Raw genomic sequence first — 19,946 nt, 5'->3', positions numbered from 1 at the left:
GGTGCGTTGAATTGAATGGGAGCACTGAAGCAGGCTGATATCTTTCAGGAGCACAAAAGAGCCCAGATGAGATAAGTAAAAAGGGGACTGCTGATGTAACGAGTACGTTTAAAAGACTCAAATGACGGTTGAGAAGAATGAAGTTGCAGCAAAACCACAAAAAACAGCAACAACAAAAAAAAAAAGAGTTTGTACAGTGGTGTGTGTGGTCTGTCCCAGATTAAAAACATAGGGTGTCATCGATGCTTTGTTCAACAGACACTTAGCATGAGGCTGTCACACTGACCCATTCAGCTGGCAGTCAAAAGTGCCTGTGGGCAGAGGCGAGGGGGAGGGGCACCGCTCTCGGGACCAGTGCTTCATCTTAGCATACAGGAGAGCAGGGCCTGAAAAACCTTGGCCCATTGTGGACCGGAAGAAAGATGTAAAATGGCACCGGACCCTAACATTAAGGCTTGGCAGTGACCTTACATGAAGCGCAGTCAGTTCAAATTCATCCTTTTAAATTCTGAAACGCAGAATTTTGCACTGGCCTGATGTTTACCGAGACCAATGCAACCGAAAGAACCGCTACGAGATTACAAGAACAGACTGTTGGGAATAAAGTCAGACCATTTCATGGAACCGATATTAGAAGCAAGGTTGTATAGAGGCGCTTCTGATACTGCTTAGGCCAACAGAGGCCTTGCTGTCCCTTTATAACCCACCCAGTGGTTCTAAATAAAACACAACGCCCCCTTTTATTTTTTAATAATTGCATTTTATTAATTGAAAAACAATAAACAGAAAAAAAAAAATGCAAAAAAAAAAAAAAAAAAAAGGAGCAGAACCAGAACAGTAGCATTAGGTAAGACAAGGCGAGAGACACTTAAATAAGAGTTCCATGTAGGTGGGGACTACGGTGAAGGCGAGTCGATGTGGGAGCGGGTGGAAGGACAGGTTAGATTATGTACACTTGTTTCTCACTGCAGGACTGGAAGGGCCCCATAAAAAGGGAGGGGGTCGGAGACGCTAAAACACCAGAGAGAAAGGCACTATCCAGAGAGAGCAAGAAAAAAAAAAACAAACCCAGAAAACACAAGGACAAACACTGGACAGAACGGAGATCGAAATCTTTGACCAAAAAAAAAAACAAAACAAAACCAAGTGCTCGACACCACATTTGACAAAAATCAACAACATTTAAGCTGATCTGTCATCTGAACAACAAAAAAATGACAATCTCTCAGTTTTGGGAAGTGTTCATGTGTGCCAGTTGCCGACTGTTTTTTTTTTTTACATGCGATTATCCAATCTTGGCCCCCCATGCTATGCGCACGTATGACGAGGAGAGTTTTTGAGAAACGTATGCACGTTAACTAGCTGGACTGAACTTGGGACCAATGAACGTGCATAACATTACAGCGTGTTTTCCCTTGCGCGGCCGCGTAGTTCACTTCTTCGGGCCTGCTTCCCTCATGCTAAGATCTGTGGACTCAGTCAGGTACATTCAAATGGTTGCAACGAACGCAATGTCTTGAGGGGGCGGGGCGGGGCAGGGGGGGGGTGGCCGACATCACACATGGCTTGCATTCGCGGCTGCGTACCCTTGCCGCTCAACGACAGGAGCTTTCCAGCTCGATTGGTTTCTTCTCCCGGTGCCAAGTGGACTTCCCTTGCGCGAGGAACGTCGTCGCGTTATCCGAGACCTCTCAGAAAGAAACTTGAAGGACAATTCAGCACATTCTACAGCTACCAGGTCTTATCCAGACAAACCATTGAACATAAGTTACAAATTTGTGATGAGAGGTAATACAGACAAACACATACAAATATATAATATATATATATTCTTAAAAAATGGATTCTCTCTATAGTTGATTTATTTATACAGCCAGTGGCTGATGTACAATGCTCACGAGCCAATCATCGTAGACATGGAAACTTGCTGTATATGGCATCAGTTTGCTTATTTTTTTTCTTCAGTTTTTTAAAAAAAACAATTTCTTTTATTTTATTTTTTTTAAACATTTTTCCTGTGTTTTTCCTTTAAAACGGATGTGGCCGATAAAAGAACATGCGGCAAAAGCAAACACAAGGCGGCAGAATGTTAAGAAGTTAAGGAGGAGACAGAAGCGGCTCGTGGGAGTCGAATCATTTGGTTCTCTCTTTCCCTCGGTTGCAATCCTCACCGAGGCGCTCACGGTCTCGGTGCAAGTCGAGGTGGATTTTGCTCAGCTGCCACCCACCACAAAACACCGCCTATGACGGCGCTCCTGTCGGATATCTCTCTTTCTCTCACTTTTCATTTGTTTGCATTCTTCCTCTCTGCTCCTGCTATTGTGGGGTTGGTGAAGAGGAGGGGGGGGGGGTTGTTTGGGGATCAGATGAGGGTGGAGGGACTGATGACATCTAGAATGATGACTATGATGATGATGGTTGTGGTGGTGATGGTGGTGTGATGGCCGTTTACATGGCGGGACTGTTTCACATGTTCCGATTGACCGGCGTGACGTAGTTGCGCGGGAACATGCCCGTTTGGCCGTGGCAACCGCCTTTCCACCAGTTGGGGTCAGAGTTGTCCAGCACTTGGATGAAGTCGCCGCGTCGGAAACCCAACTCGCCTTCCTCCTGGGGGTCGAAGTCAAAGAGCGCCTGCACGTATGTGGGATGCTGTCCCAAACGAGGAAACACAAGCGGGCGGGTGTTAGCCAAGGTGCACCGGCATCACAGCAAGGGAGAAAAAAAAAAAACTGGAACAGTAGTAACAGTGGGGACTGATGTAACTCTTAATTACAGTACACCAATGAGATTAAGGCCGGATATTACACTGCACACTTAGAATCACATTTCCAAATTTCAACAGGGATGTGTGCCACGGCAGTGTGAAGGGGGGGGGGGAAAAAAAAAAAAAACGGAAACAAAATGAAATAAAATTAACATCTATGCTAATTTCTTGTTTGTTGCTACATGTTAGCATTATGCTAGTGTAATCTTGTTCAATGCAAATATTTTGTTGCTTCATTATATCACGTTTAATAGTCTATAATGTTCACTAACAACAAGATAGCACAAATCCAAATAGCTCCACAGGAAGTTACCGTGCTCGTCGTTACCTGGTGGACCTGCTCGATGTCCCGCAAAAAGATTTGCTGGTTACGGGAGACGGAGGTGGAGCGATGGTAGTCCACCAGCTCGTTGAGGGAGTTAAACTTCACCACCCACAGGAAATACTTGCCGGCGCCGTCACGGAGAACCTTGAAGTGCTGCACATCGTTCCCAAACCTGCAAAGGGGCGGGCACGGCCAGAAAAGCATTTAGGCGTGACGATGAAATTGCTCATTCATTCGAGTGGAGAAACAAGACGCGTCTTTCGGGAAGGTCAAACTGGAAAGGCAGAAGAGGAAGTAAGGTCGTTTTACGAAGCAAATACTGGAAAAGAAGATAATGGGTCAACGCGGCTCGGACTTCACGAGAATAAGGAAGCGGCCGCGTTGATGACTCAGGCCGCCGGAGCTCAAAAATGTGTGATGCTGGTCGATTGTTCTGAGAGCGAGCGATGACGGACGTCGAACATCGAACCCCGGTTTGCGCGGCGCTACTCACTTGACTGAGAGGGAGAAGTCGCCTGGCGCACTCTCACTCTCTCGAATGAGGAAGGCGCCGTCGTGCCTTTGCTTGTTGAGCATCTCCTCTGCTTTGGCCCGAGGGATTTTCCCAAAGAACCACCTGGAGGAGAAAACAAACAATCGGGGTGACTATTTGGACCTCAAGAAATACAAGCATCTTGACCGATATCGTGTGCCGATACGCGGGGCGTGTCTCCGCAAGTACAACCATGTACGAGTCGATCGGTAGCGTTGCTAAGCAACAGAGGGGCATCCCGCGATGTACATTTTGTACCCAAGCAAGGTCGCGGCGGCGGCAGTTAACTTCTCACGGTTCGTCGGAACAAAGGCCTTTTCACCATTTTGTCCTTATGAAGGTGTTTGGTGAGGGCAAAATCGGCCAATGGACTTTGAAATGTGACCGGAAACGTAAACGGGGTACGTTGAAATGTTTCTGTCATTAACTTGTTTCAACGGAACAAGTGACCACGCAAGTACATGTATGCAGACTTGGTCTGGGGGGGAAAAAAGGTGGTATCAATGCATCCTGAACAATTGACCCAGTGGGCAAAAAGGTTTCATTGCACAACAATGCTAAAGTCAATATCTCATTAAGGACAAAAGCCTGCAGCCTCTGACATGGAAAGCAGTCGAGCTTTCAAGCGAGTACGACTGACGTCACTTTGTTTTGCTTTTGGTGATGTTTGGGGAGCAACTCATTCTCGTTCAAGTACTCTTCCGGCCGTGCCATGCTCGGATTTAGCAGCAAATTGGATCTTTGCGCGTCCCATTCGACACAGCGGCTACTTCTTCCACTGATGTTCGCCGACAGTGCGACGCTTGCCAACCGATCACACTCGGCATGCCACATAAAGCCGACGCATGACTCAAGTGCACGAAAAGCCACAGCGGCCGCCCACGTTATGAACGCTTGAAAAATCAAACGAGTCCAAGTGTCAAAACTAACTCTGGCATGAATGATTTTTTTTATTTTTCTGAAATGTGTCGCTCGCTCCCAGACTGACATTTCCCGGGGAACCGCGCCGCTGGCAAGAATGATTATCACGATGCCCGTTTGCCCCTCTTTTATGACAAGTTACAGACCCATTTAGTGACTCATTTTCTGCACTGCCAATTAGAAGCAATGTCCTAGTTTTCCCGAGCGTAAACGGATGGAAATTTAACAAATGCTCTTTTTTAATAATCGGATTTATCAACTAATAAAATCTGCAGATTAATCGATTATTGAAGGAGAAAAAAAAACAGTAGCTATAGTTATAAAATTGAAATTTTTATCCAATCGTTTTTGGGCAACTGAACACCCTGATCAGAAGACGCCTGGTAAACACAAGAAAATCCTGCGGCATGACTATTTGCTGTAGCCTGTTAGCAATTTCATTAATAATTTATCGTGGAAGGCCCAACAATGGCCCGATGACGGCGAGTCAACGCATGAAAAATAGGCTCAGTCGAGTTATCCAGAGTATGTTTGGTTTTGTGGTTGTGTAGTAATGGCCGGCCGTCCATTTTCTGAACTGTTTGCCCTCATTCGGGTCATAGGCCGTTTGCAGGGGTGGGGAAAAAAAAAAAAAAGAGGCGTGGCTATGAGAATCCAAGCATGCAGAAAAGTTGTCAACATGACAAAGAGCAGTACCCAAGTACTTACGGGTGGGCCTTCATTTCGATGTAATTCTTGGGAATGAAGCCATCTTTCCCATTTAGCTCCGCCTTGTACCAGTTCTGATCACACTCTTCATTTAATACCTGTCGATGACATAAAAACAGGGGTGGTTCATGTCACGCACGATCACGTAAACAACGGAAAGCAGACGACATCACCGAATGGCAATTTTGCCTTCGGATGCGGACACACGACAAACGGCAGAGTACCATTAAAAATACGATATAGTCAGCAAATGAGCCAACTGCTGAACAATTTACGGTGAACAAGTACCGTACAGTAGGGAACACGCGAAGGGTGCCGTAGAAAGACGAATTGAGATGAACATGACCAAATGGAAAGGAATGATTACTGGTTGAAGCTACTTCGACCAGTGGCCCGGTGAGAACGTGACTTGATATTGAGATAGCGATTGTTTCGCTCTCATTCTCAAGTGTTGAATGACGACCACTCTTGAAATAGAATGAGCGGAAACAAATGCAGCGATGGGAGTTACCTCAGCCACAATCTCAAGTGATATTTCTGGATTGCATCATTTGTTGCGTGTGCGTGCGGCTGGTGGGTTTTTACTGTATAATCCTCTCACTCCGTTCCAAAATAGAACGCAGACCTTTTACTTATGGGGGTAAGAATGTCGGTAGCATTGTTGCGGTTCACATTCACTTTTGTCTAAAACGTCTTTTTGCTCTCAAAGTAACCACGAGTGACGTTGTTTCATTTCACTCCAATGGCATGTTTAAGCAAAAACTCACCTGCTTCTTGCAGCCTAACCAATTCGTTAAAAAAAAAAAAAAAAAGCCAAAGCAGTCATTGTGATGCAGATGAGCATGAATGCGTGACAAAAGCCAGGCAGTCACACGATTGAGACTTTGAGCGGCTTGATCGTATTAATCTCAACCCTTGGAAGCAGTCAGGCAGAATCCTGCGTTGACGAATGACTCAGTTTCACTCATTAGAATTTCACAAGCTCAGAGGCTTGACTTCCTTTGATCGCATCGCAGCTCCATAATTCAAAGAGGAAAAGATGCTTTTTTTTAGGGGGGGCAGCGAGATCTCTTGCTGTTAAAAATCCGACGTCCTCGGCCTCTCGCGTTTTCCGGATCACTTTGCCTCTCCCTGAAAACTTGCATTGTTTCCCCCACCCGGCCCAGACAGCTGTCCCGTTGGCCCTGGCGGATTGTAGGTGGCCCGGGTCTTTTTGTTGCAGCGAGCTCGCAGAATGCCAGCTGTCATTTGCTTTTCTCAGCTGCTAACCCTCGTATACCTAACCGAGCGCTCGAGGCAGCGGACTTCAAATACAAGTTGGTGGAAGCATGTCAGCGGTACAAGCGGCTGCGCGGTCTGTTTTAGACGAGGAGCCAGAAACGGTGGCAGTGCCGCGAATAGACATCATGTCTCAGGTCATCGTCGGGAGCATCGTCCACTCGCAAGCACCAATCAACTCTGCGCAAATGTCCCGTCAAGTGATATGCTAACTCATATTTATTGAACAGAACAATTTTGAGTCACTTCTTCGGTTCAGTCATCACTGCACAGATTGGAGGACGGTGACATGTCAAAAGCAGCGCATTCAACAAAACAGGACAAAAGGAGTCATGTGCGCTTCCTGAAGACACGCCGGTGCTTGTCTTGTCAATTTGCCAGTGAAGTCATTTTACCGCAGAACACAGGACCACCTCTGCGAAAAGATGACACCCTACGGACAGCGCAGCGTAATCTGTGACTGAGTCATTAGGCCCGCCAAATCAAAGTGCACAGATGGTTATCTGATATGAATAATCCACATTGAGGCGGCCCCGAAAAACACAACGTACTGGATACTGGTGACAGGGCAGTGTTTACCAAAATGAGCGGCGACACAGCACATCATTTTCCCTCCATTTGGGTTAGGCCTGGTTATAATTAAATCAAAGCCATTGGAATCGGTCGGCTTTTTCATGTGCTGTCTCCAGGAACCAAAGCAGAACCAAATATCTGCTTGGCAGGCAGTTTTCAGACCATAGCGAAATGGCACAACCACAGCCATATGTCTACGGCGGAGTCGTCTCTACTCCAAGGCACGCCATTGGAAGATTTGTATCCTCTTTTTGCTGACTATTTGTTTTGGTCTTTTTAATCTGATTGGGCCACAACAGATCGAAATTGCTATTTGACAGACTCGGGTCCATACCAGGGATTATCTTCTCCACAGCTGCCACTGCAGACCTCCTTTCGCACATTTGATTATGAGAGCGCTTGAATCGTCACAGCCATGAATGAACAGACATGGCTGTCCTGAACGCAACTTCTCGTCCTGTGTACTTTGTTCAGCACGTCAGCTCCGTTACTGTAGAACTGACAGTCAGGGATCCAGTTGCTTCATTTCAATGTAATTATGTCTTCCCACTTGTCTACAACAATTGGGAAACAATAATGGAGGATCATACAACTTATTTTCTGAAGTCGAGAAATGCACCAAAGGCACACACACACCTGAGAGTGGTGTCACGGAATCAGAATGAATTTCCAAATGCAGCCTGTGTTGATGGCAATAACCGAGTTCCGGTTGGACGAAACGCCAGGTTTTAACTATGCAAAGTTCTTCTTTTTAAGTTTAAAATGGCTTACCCGAACGAGTCTCCCGTGTGTCTTCGTGACCAAAACTAGAATAGTGTTTGGTCATTGTGCCCTTTGGTGCTTGTTGTGGCGTAAGAAAGCTGCATGCTAAATTTAGAATGTCACACATTGGTTGCCATGACTACTGCTTCTTCTTCTGCTGCTGCTACCATTTCTTCTACTTCCGTTTGGCGGTTGACACATGGTTGGTGCATTCCAGTCATAAAGAAGTTGGCCAGCGACGGTAATGCATGATTACTACCAGTTCTTCTCCTCCTTTTTAGAGGTTGGCAGCATTTGCCAAGAGAGGTGGGGAGCTGGAATTTTAATACACACAAGTCGCACTTGCGTAGCGGTCGCAGGACTACAAAATAAAATGGCAATTTATATATGGAAATTGTTGAGCCTTAACAAAGCGCAAACGAGGGAGTTGGAGACAACAAGATGACAAATGCACTTGCGCAGTCCATATGGGATGGAAATAAATCAAGAGCAGGGATTTAGTGCGAGATAATCCGGGCATGAGACACAGCTCGCTCGCTGGAGAAAGACAAATTCAGATTCTGAATTCTTTTTGGCCTCAGAGCAACCCCTCCTACTCAATCGCATAAAATACCGATTAGCAATTTAGACCACAGGAAACGGTCGGTTCTAAAAGGGGCATGCAGAAAACAGTAAACCAACACGAAATTAAGGAACGTAACAAGAGCAGAATAATTCCAACATACAGATTTTTCCACTTCTAACGCGGCCTGAGAGCTATTTCAAAGGCTCATGATGTAATCGTCATGGAAACGGGGTGTTAGTCAGACAACACCAAACCGTGCCCCAAAGAACGGTCATCATATGACATGATATGACACATCAACACACAGTCAGTACTCTTCAGTAGACCCGTGTTGTGTAGTCTACTGTTGTGGGCTGATGTCTCCTTCACCTTATCTGAAAAAATAAAATAAAGGCGCCTCAGTCAACCTTGTTGGATCCATCACCAAAGGATTAACTCTGCCTCGGGGTGCGCAGTATGTGGTAGATGGTAAAAAATGTGGCCTACTTTACAGATTTAGACTCTCCCAACCAATGGGATAATGCTCGGTGACTCAGTGGGGCTCAAAGGGACAGCCCACGCGCGCGCGTATGGAGGTTCCCCCACAGGTGGACGCACAGGCCCGCCGCCCCGTTGGCCCCGCCCTTTGTGCGTTCTCATTGAATTGGCCTCAATGGGGAAAATGATTTCAAGCATGTCTAATCACAGAGCTGGAGGAGCTGCCAGCCCTGCATGCCACTCCGTCAAACACTTAACCCATCCTCCCTACTTTAATCATAATATTCATTTCAAACAATGGATTTAGAAAGCACTTTTCTAGATACTCAAAGACGCTTCACGGCAATGTTAAGCGCAAAGCGTCTGACATGACTAGGCCTCTTCGGGCGGACGCCCTGACAGTGCAACAAGTACAAAAAATATAATACATTTCTATAGTGTGTGTGTGTGTGTGGTCAGGCATAGGTTCCAGTCACAGAAGTGGCATTTGTTTCAACAAAAAATCCGTATTGGGCATCACGTCCTGCGGTGTGAACACAGCCTTGCATCCCATCTATTTGACGGCGGCATCGGGGATAATAACTACATGCGGTTGTGATATTGTGCACCTCGCATTCTATCCCGCAGACTGCTTTGATTTCCACTGAGGACTTTGAAACGAGCGGTAAATTCCACGATGGTGGAGTCGTGGATTCCTGCGGGGACGGTGCAGTGAAGGTTTTTCAAATAAAATACCAAAGTGAAGCACTTGAAGCACTTAAGACAACATTCTACGTCCCATTTAATAATGTATTCCTCCCTTTTCATTCAACTGTGTCACAAAAATATTTTACCTCGACTTTTTCAGCAACGTCCCAAAATGTGATCTCCTGCATGATAAGCAAGCAGGCGTTTTTTTTATTTATTTTTTTTTAACCGTTCTGTCCATCCATTTGAAGGCCCACAAGCAGCCAAGAAATCCACAGCAAACCAGAGCAGATTTGCGTAGTCCCAAAGTACTTAAGTCAAAGCATGGATTTGGATTTGGATGGAAACGCACACAGTGTATGCTTCTGACATTTCGCTATCAAAAGGCAGCGCTGACAAACCACTTTTCATCGAGCGGGATCAATAGCCGGAGTATTAGGCAAAGTGGGGCCCATTAATCAGGGATGGGCGGAGAGGCTTCATGGAAAGTAAGGCGGCAACAGGCTTAAAAGCTTCTTTCGAGGATCCCGTTGAAGCGGTCTGACACAGAAAAGACAGTGAGGCAGAAGAGAAGAACCTTTCAAAGTGAAAACGGCAAAGCGAGGAGAGTAAAACGGCTGAGGTTTGGCAACTTGTGTTTCTCAGCACAACGCCGTCCGTGGTAGCTGCAGACAAGGCTTGCTGGAGTTGACTGTGGAGATGCAGGAAGTTGCAGGGGGGGTTTGGACGACACAAACAGGATGTGAAAAAAGCGACGCTGTGGTATTAATATAAACGCACGCAGTTACAATAAACTTGCACTACTGTTGGGACAAACTACACTGTCTCCCGAAACCTCATTTGTCCTCAGAGTTTTGGGATGGGAAAAAAAAAAAACTGCCAGTTGCAAATGATTCCAAGAAGGAAAAAAAATTGGCCAAGAAAGGTTAACATTTTTAGAAAAGGAATGGGAATAGGCTGAATGACTGCTGATTTCATGTTTGATAGTTTCTGATTGCTGAGAGAGCCAGAAAGCACAAAAAGCAAAAAAAAAAAAAAAAAGAAAAGGACAGAAAAAGAAAAAAGAGAAAGAAAGACGCAGACAGAAAGAAAAAATGGGAAAAATAGACAGCACAAAAGAAAGAAACAAAGTGTGAGAAGCTAGAGATCTATGCTTTGTTTAAAAAAAAAAAAAAAAAAGCAGCTTTTGAAAGCGATACTCTAGATAACTAAAGAACGACTTGCGTAAAGAGATCCTGATTTGATCATTGAGCCGGGTAACTTCCCTCTCAACACTCAGATGCTTTGTGTGTGAAATAAACAACATGGCCCTTTCCAAATGGATTCCAAACAAGCTGAGATACGATTTTATCTGGATGAATGTTCTCGTCCTCACTTCTCATTTTATTTAATGCCACCAATGATGGATGAACAAGGTCCTTCGCTACGCTCTCATTAAAACACTTTTTTTTTTAATTCAGGTCCATACCACAAATGTTGTGGACTTGGTGAAAGGAGCGCTCATCATCAACAACTCTGAAGAGATGCGATGCGATCGTTAACTTATTGCACTTGCGGGGCAGAGAGAAGTCGGCGGGTAGTCAGCCAACGCGACGAGCACAATGAGTTTCAATTAGAAGTATTGACATAGAGCGCCGAGATCTGTTGACAGGAGCTTATTCTGTCAGCGCGACGGGCTGTTAATCTTTATTTATTCAAAGAGGAAATGAGCACAGTGCTTGGGGCAGTGGCAGACCTTCGCACTAAGACGTCCCGCTTTGCCTCCACATCGGCGGCCGTGAACATCAAGAACAGCAGATAGGCAACATCCTGAAAAAAAAAAAAAGTGGCGCAGGAGTCCATACGGCAACCTAACCACCATCTAAGTCACTTTTCTATGTCGCGGTCTTCCCTTAACCGTTAACCCGCACAAAGACGACGAGACTGTGATATACCGAGGTGATGCTTTGCTTCATGACTCACGAGAGGCCAAATGACAGAACTAAACGTTGCCGAATGACTCAAGGCTGCAAATTAGAAGGGAGCCCGGTCGGGGCGGCCAGCTGTTGTGAAACACAGCGATGCAGTGATTGCTCGCTGGAGGCGAGTTGCGGAACCTGATTACTAAATATCCCGGCGACAGTGGACAATGTGGGCCTTTCTTACATCTTAACCCGTGGCCGCAGAAACCTCTCTCAGATGCACGAATCTCCGTTGGGGCGCGCAGCTCCGAGGACACGTGCGATGTACGTACAACTCTGTGATTGGACTGCAATTATCACCTTGAGTTCAATGAATTCGACATCGATCCAAAGAACCGTGACCATGGCTGGATAAGTCAGAATCGGCCTCCGGCTTGCTTTGACCGCATAAACATTGGCGCCGCTGAGAACCAATTCGCGCTTCGCCCACCGGAAGCCAAATTTCAGCGACGCGGAGCACATGCGCCGTTTCGGTCCGTCTGATCACATCTGTATCTGGGCAAGTGGTGTTGGTTGTTGCGTACACAAAGAGTTTGGGCAATATGGTTGATAAAAAAATGGAAGATCAATTAAAAACAACTACATTTATTCAAGATAAAACAAATATAAACAACTATGAAGAGGAACATTACCATTGAAAATATTTGGTCGTAAAACACCCGTGTGATCCAAATGTCGTCTTTGGTGCTTGCAATTGTGCCACAAATCTCACGTCAGACCGAAGCCTCTGCCACCAACAGCGCGCAGAATGACGGGGTCAGGGTTAGCTTCCTGATTTTTTTTTTTTGGGGGGGGGGGTGCAATTTCAATTGCTATTGATCAGGTGTCAAACGCGACTGGCCCGGAAGAACGACGTCGTGATAATAGGTTTAATCACTTGAGTTGCCCGATAAAATGCGACTAAATAATACAGCTTTCCTTTGAAAGAGAAACTCCTGAAAATGTAGTTACACACTAAGCAGTTACAAGTTACATAACATGGTTCCATTTTCTTCCCACCATGCATCTGTCTCGGTCAGACACAGCTGTAAAGGATGGCCGCAGTTAGAAGGGGAGGAAACAAGAGGAAGAGGGGAAAACGGGCTCAAGAAGATGAAAGAGCGAGAGAAAGGAGGATTCAATCCGACAGAGGGGAAGAACGCCGGCCGGGCCTGCTTCTCAAAGCAAATTAGTCCAACGGGGAAAGCAGCCAACAAATGATTCAGATGAATCGCCCATGGCGCCGGGGGCAGTATGATGGCAGTCTATTTTCGACTCAACTTCTCTCTAGAAATAACTTGAAAAGAAAAAAAAAAAAATCGCAAGTTCGAGCAGCAATATAAATTTGGATAACGACGACTTGTAAGAGGAAAAAAAAAAACAATCTGTCCATGTTTCACATTTTAATGGCTGTTACATGCAAGATTTAAAATGCAAATTTTAAAAAAAGTTGAATTGTTGAGTGTACGCTGGACTCAAAGAGAACATTTTAAGGAAAACATACAAGTCACCAACGACTTGCAAGACAGCCAGATTTTTTTCGATGCGACAATGAACTTTATTCCTGCTTCAATGTTGAGCACACAATTTTACTGTGGGATCACTATTATTCTTTTATCTCTGGGGCAACCAACACAAAAAGCAAAAGGGAAAAAAAAAATGCAAAACAGAAAGTGTTACGCTCATAAACCACACTAGATCTGGTGGCATTTTACCTGTTGCGAATGATGGATTAAATGTAGATATTGTTTGAAGATTTGGCCATTCAATTTTGGACCTTCCGCTGTCGCATTGATTTCTGCACATTCAGTAAAAACATAGCTATGCACTCTACTGTGGAAATAGTGGACACCAAGTACACTAATAATTGCAGGGCCGCGGGGACCAAGCCAGGCCACGATAAGTGAAAAGCCACAATCAGGCTTATTATAGTTCTGGAATTTGAATTATAGTTAGTCTTTATTTTGTTTTGAGTCTTGATTTTGTCATTTAGTGTTCAGCCATTGTCAGGGCGGCATTGTTAATTTTTAATTACATGATAATTATTTTTAAACACTTAATTTTAGTTTTCGTTTTTTAAAAAAAGTATGTAAGCGAGCGTGCTGCGTGACCACATACTCATATGCAAACGAGTTGATAACCTCAGAACACATGCATTTAAGGAATAAAACAAACCGAGGACCCGCTGTGATGTCTCGTTTTTGGCATTCAAACAGCGCTTACATAAAGCCACACGGACAAAGTATTCCTTCCAATGAAAAGCAAATGATTTCCACATACCTTAAGGACCTCTCCGCGCTTAAAGCTAAGCTCATCTTCAGCAGTCGCTTTGAAATCGTATTTGGCAATGGCCTCCATGGCGTGCGTGCGAGATAACGTCTTGGCTCAAGTTGGGATTCAGGGACTGAATCAAAAAATAAAAACAGCGCTTATCCCAGCTCCAGATGCTTTGCTCCCGAGTCTCTCCTCCCGTCTGTGACCCGTTGCTTTACAGCTTTGACCTTACATAAAGGTCGCAGCGAGGTTCCTGCAAAAAGGGAGAGAGAAAGAGCCGACTAAAACAGACGGGCCTGGCAAAAATGCACGTTTGTGCAAAACGTTGTTCAAAAGAAGCTGGGATGTGTCATCCTCATGCAAACAGACACCGTGACAATTGACGGCAACTGCTTTTGCATTATAAAATGAGTAAAATGGCGTTTGTGAGGACATTCACTCAATCCCTTGCCTGTCGTTGACTCCTAAGCACCTGTGCAGACTGGAGATTATCCAGAGCAGTCAGTGATACATTAGTGCAACCTACACTTGCTAAACGGATAAAGCAGCATTATCTCATTAGGTTGTTTACGATATGCATCAATCTAATACAGCCGGACGATCCCTAAGGTCATTAAACCTGACTTGCACGTTGCACGCCAACAGCGAAAATTGTTACTTTATATATATACTGGATATATAAACACACACACACTGTATAAGCGTTCTAAACGTGAGTCAGAGACGTTACAACAGAGGATGTGAGACACTTCTAGAAAAGTCGTGAAGAGTGCGCAAGGCAAGCACATAAATATGACTGCAATCCGCGGAAACAGTTTCATCTATTAAGTGATCGTCAGAAAAGTTAGGAACAAATCATTGTTATCTGTCGATAAAAAGAAGGAGCTGGTGTTCGAATGGCACGATCGTGCTTTCATTGCCACTAATCTTGATATGTTTTCCCCAGTAGTGTCGGCTGGGATGTAAATGTACACAAACGACATATTTGGGATGATATCGTGCTTTGAAGCATTCCCACAGACCTCTCTGCCTTTAGCCCCCAAAAGACTGCGCCCAGTCAACTGGGAGGCTAAAAGGTTAGCATACCGGCTAACGGTCGGATAACAATAACTCAAGTGATTCTCCAACTCCCACTAATCTATCACAACCAGCTAAAGCAGAGGTGACATTAGTCAACAAGTGAAAGCGTGTTTAAGTCAAGCGACGCGTTGCTAAACGACGGGGAAACTTGCCGCTTGCTTCGCGTTGGCAAATTTGACAAGAGGGAAAACAGCTTTTTTTTTTCTCACAGCGCAAGCTGTTGTTGCTAGCATAGTGGCACAGTTAGCCCCACTAGCCTCACTTAACTTGACTAGCCTGCGTCGCGAAAAGGGAACAGCCGTACACAACTTTGACGCGTAAAGACTGGGAGGGGAAACTCACCACTCGATATATTCCGTGTCGATGTTACCACCGTAACAATGGAATCCAGATCGCGTTGTTAGCCGCTCCTCGTTCTCGGTTTTGGTGGTGGAAAAACAAAAAAAATCCCCCGATGTGTGTCATGTATCGCTTCCAGCCCGTCCTCGGAGCCTGACTCGAGCGTTAGCTTAAGCTTGGCGACGTTTATTTCCGCTTCCTTTCACTGAGCAGGGATGGTCACCTCGGTAGACATACAAACCTTAGATCGCAGACTTGAGCGCCGTGTCGTACGCCATATCATACAATACAATACATCTTTATTTATATAGTGCTTTCATCTCACAACAGCTGCAGATGTAACAAAGTGCCTTACAGAACATCGAACAAAATAAAAATAATACAACAGAACACATAACATAACATCGCCAATAATACTCAACTCAGCTGTATTTATCGAGCAATTTAAAACAACCACTGCTGTATACAAAGTGCTGTACATGCAGCAAAAACAATGCATACAATAATAAACAGCAAATTAATACCGAAGACAATAAAAAGCACGAAAACAGTACTAATACTTTAAGTCTGTAATAGTTGCGTACTGTGAATCTTCACAGTGAATTTTACAGACATTTACAAAGCATTGCACATCTCATTTGTGTCGGCAGAACAAGGTGGGAAATTTCATTCACATTATTTGGGATTGCACAAGGATTCTAGATTTCTGTAAAAGTATTCAGACAGAAATAAAGAGAATATTTGGTTGGGAATTGAAGCTTGATTCATTGCTTAACATGCTTGGAATCTTGCCAAAAGATTTATTGGTCAGTGAACCTAGGTATTTACTATGTTTTAGGTAGCAAAGAAAATGATTATAATCTCTTGGTTGAACCCCCAACATAATACAATGGAGAGACAGAGTAAAGAAAGTGGTCATTAGGGTAAAGGCAACAATAAGAATACGATTAAAACTAGATCGATTCGAGAAAAGACAGAAATCTACAACACAACTTTGATTTGATTTCTAAACACCTTTCTTTTTTTCCTCTTGTCGTTTTTTTGTTTGTGTATTTTTTCTGGATCTTGTTACTATATTGTGTGATTTATGTCAATTGAGGGTTACATTGACTCCTGATCAGAAACAGGGTAAAATTCTGTACATCTCATTGTTAATCTGTGTGTGAAAAAAAGTTTAATTATTTTTATGCCTATCTATTTCCAAAACGATATCAGTGTGTGTGCAGATTAGTGAAGAGACATTTAACTTTGAAATCGTTGTGTGAAGTTCGGGCCATTTACAGTAGTTGCATTACCGTAGGTTGCTGGTAGATCTAACACATCCAATATGGCGAACCCTCGAACGTATCGGAGCAACGGGAAATATGATCCCACAGACGTCTACGTATGATGTTTATTTTATGTCACAGTGCTTGTAGGAACTGAAACTCCGCCCGCCCCGGCTGTTCCCCTTTTCTCCCCCCAACGTAACTGTCACCACCAAAACGGCCTCTTTCATCCGTGTGATTATTCATCTACATCGCGGGGGAGGGGGCATTTTTGGGGCTCAGGGACCACATTTGTGTTTTAAAACTCTTTTTTTTTAACTTCAATTTATTTTGAACAAAGACAAAACCTCTGATAGTTGTCATTTTGATTTTGCACTTAAAACATATTTATTACAAAATGAATGCTTAATTTTGAACTTAAATTCTCTATTGCAGAGTGACTCTTCTACCTTTTGGTAGAATGAAATAAGTATTTCTTTAGAATGCTCTGGAAATGGTTTTATAGAAATTTAATGTATCAAAAGCACTAGTGTATTGGTTACTTGGTACCAGTGAGTTGCAATTGTTGAGGACTTATCCTGGTATGCGTCTGAAAAAAAGTGGTACTGAACAGCCCTAATGTATTTTGACTGACACTGCTATCAACGTATCTCTTCCCGTTCCCTCTCCATCATGTGTCTATCAGGCATCTTCAAAGGATGGGTAGTTTTATTTTCTTTAGCTTCATTTACTACTCAGTGGCTAACTTATTATTACTCGTAGAGTGTAGGGACTTTTGGATATGTAAGAAGTATAGAAAACAAATGGACGTTAATGGCCATTTACAGTATTCCATCCGAGTAATGCATGCGGGCGTCCATGCAATGCGTGGTTGCAACTGGGCGTGTCCACAGAATAAAGTCTGATAATTCTGCCAAACACGGAATTCCCGTGGAATGCAGTTTGACCGCACGCATGACTCACGTTGGTGTCATCTTCATGGTTTTAGATGGATGATGCTTAATACAGCTACTCCACACTTTGTTTTATTACGGTATTTGTGATCATTACTGACACAAATTTAAAGGAAGCCCTCCGTCTTAATTCAAACAAAAACACAGATGAGAAAAAAAAACACATTTATTTGACTTTCCAATTCACTTCTCTTCATTTTAATATTAAATGTTACCAAAGTATCTTAAATACACCCAAGTTTGATCTCTACAATTATGATTTTAGTAGTCCTACATGCAAAATATTTTTGGATGAGATACACGCATACAATGAAATTACAGGGATGTATCACTGGTGAGCTATTTTTAGAACAGGCTGGTTGGATGACCGATGCCCGAGTCTTCTTTGAACCACACCTACAAGTTTTGGGAGGTGTTTTTTCTTTTTTTTTTTTTGAGGGTCATAGACTCACGTTAAGCAAATTATTGGTAACAGTGCTAATGACTACATAAACTCGTCACATCACAATGACCTAGACGACCTTGTGATATTTCCTCGTATTGCTTTGTTATCATTTTTCATCCATCTGGGTTTCAAAGTTGGACCCCATCCGGAACAGAGACGAATTCCTCGTTACTACTGACACCTGGCGGTCAGATTTCAATTGTCGTCGTAGACTAAAATCATTATCGCAACTTCATGTTTTTGGATGTGACTTTATTGTTTTTAGTATCGACATCACTTTGCAGTGTCGCACAAGTGGACTGCATTATACCAACAAGTGTTTATAACATTCGAAATAAAATGTTTCGTTCAACAAGGATCCAAAATGTTAGGAACAGCTCAGTGCGTGATACAATGGCAAGCCTGGCAAAAACTCCCGAATCGGCTCCAACACAGACGAGACTATTGTTCAATCGATAGAAACCGGTGATGAAATCAGAGTTAGAACCATTTGGGGTCAAGTTACTGAGACGTCAAGTTAAAAACATTTTACAGAGGTTGTCAATAATTTATACCAAAAGGAATTGACTTGTGAGAAAGTTGTGTTTAATGTGAAATCCAGAAAATGTCGGTACATGTAGCAGATATAGAAAGTCCAATACAGGGACCTTTGTGGATTGTGTCAGGTTTGACCACGCCCCCCCCCCCCCCCACATAACAACATGAAACAATTCTGATAGTACACGTCAGTACAAAACCTCAATATTTAAAAAAAAAAGTTAGTAATAAAATAGACTCTATAAGCATCTTTCATCATTCCTTTTGTTGAATAGCGTTGAGTCGACCGCAGCTGTGTAGCGGGTCTCTCCAAATGGTGTTATTCCAGTGTGCCACTTTTACAATGTGTAAAACACAAAATTGAAAAGGCCAGACAGGATAGTCATGGAGGAAGTGGCAATGGGCAATTCCGATGTTTGAGGAGCACCTAGATGTGCCTTTCTTCCTACATCACAAAAAGCAGGATTACACAGTAACGCGATCGTTGGTGAAAGTTATTCAAGTTTAGCTGTCTTTTTAAATACACATTTTCAATTGGTCCTGGCAATATTTCATGCGCAGGGCTTCAACTTCATTTACCTTAATTGCTGTATAGAATTCTAACAATCATAAACGTGCGTGTGCACGCACACACACACACACGCATACATACATTGCTGGGTGCAAAAATAAACTAAATTCTGTTGGTGTGTAAGCAAACAAGTTGAGGATTTTTCATAGATAAAGTTTAACTTCTTAACCAAGTTGGAAGTCAGGCAATTTCCCAAATGTGCCGCGGTTCATCGGTGCATCCTCATAGAATATCTTTGCACGGAACACCTTTTCAACCAGTACCTGGGTCACTTAGAAACACAATCAAACTTTAAACAGTGTCATTATTCCTAAACTTGGATGGACATACAAATTAAGTCATATAAGAAAATAGGCCTTTTATAAAAGTGCAAATACAAAGACGATGATTGAACAGCCAATTTACAGTGCATTTTTTTTTCAGTGTTTAAACGTGTGTGTGTGTGTGTGTGTGTGTGTGTTTAACTGTACTGTATTTGAATTAAAATTTATTCTTCTCATGAGTGAATTAGCAAACACCTCAGGTTTTAAAATACAATGAACCTCCGCATATTTGCAGTTTATAGTTCAGAAATTTCCCTCATCGCTGATTTTCCATCTCTCCCCCCCATCAATTCTCTACCACTTATCTGGGTTCAGGTTGCGGGGGCAACAGCTTTAGCAGGGAACTCCAAGACTTGCCTGTCCCCAGCCACTTCTTGCAGCTCTTCCCGGGGGATCCCAAGGCCATCCGGGAGACATGGTCTCTCCAGCGTGTCCTGTCCCGTCCCCACGGCCCCCTGCCGGTGGGATATGTCCAGAACACCTCACCAAGGAGGTGTCCAGGAGGCATCCTAATCAACCCCCACACCCCTGCTCCCAAAATCTGTGGCATCTTTATGTCAAGGAACTACGTTGAAGTGAAATGAGGAGTCTAACATACACAAAAGTAGATTTGCCCCCATT

The 19,946-nt window shown here is 43.8% G+C and overlaps 1 protein-coding gene across 2 annotated transcripts; it reads right to left on the bottom strand.

The window, feature by feature from the left end:
• Positions 1-1,055: 1,055 nt before the first annotated feature.
• grb2b (growth factor receptor-bound protein 2b) lies at positions 1,056-15,446 on the bottom strand. Of its 2 annotated transcripts, none has more exons than XM_019858483.1 (6): positions 15,232-15,446; positions 13,816-14,062; positions 5,254-5,351; positions 3,586-3,708; positions 3,081-3,264; positions 1,056-2,652 (listed from the first exon to the last, which is right to left on the bottom strand). In XM_019858483.1, the coding sequence occupies exons 2-6, from the start codon at positions 13,891-13,893 to the stop codon at positions 2,467-2,469; spliced, it is 669 nt and encodes a 222-aa protein (XP_019714042.1). In that variant the 5' UTR covers positions 13,894-14,062; positions 15,232-15,446; the 3' UTR covers positions 1,056-2,466. The 2 variants fall into 2 exon arrangements, with proteins under 2 accessions (XP_019714042.1, XP_019714043.1); XM_019858484.1 differs by having other exon boundaries at positions 3,096-3,264; positions 15,232-15,439.
• Positions 15,447-19,946: the final 4,500 nt, after the last annotated feature.

The sequence above is a fragment of the Hippocampus comes genome, unplaced genomic scaffold (genome assembly GCF_001891065.2).
Source record: "Hippocampus comes isolate QL1 unplaced genomic scaffold, H_comes_QL1_v1.1 scaffold48, whole genome shotgun sequence".
NCBI classification, from domain to species: Eukaryota; Metazoa; Chordata; class Actinopteri; order Syngnathiformes; family Syngnathidae; genus Hippocampus; species Hippocampus comes.
This window is presented reverse-complemented; position numbering and strand designations above follow the sequence as displayed.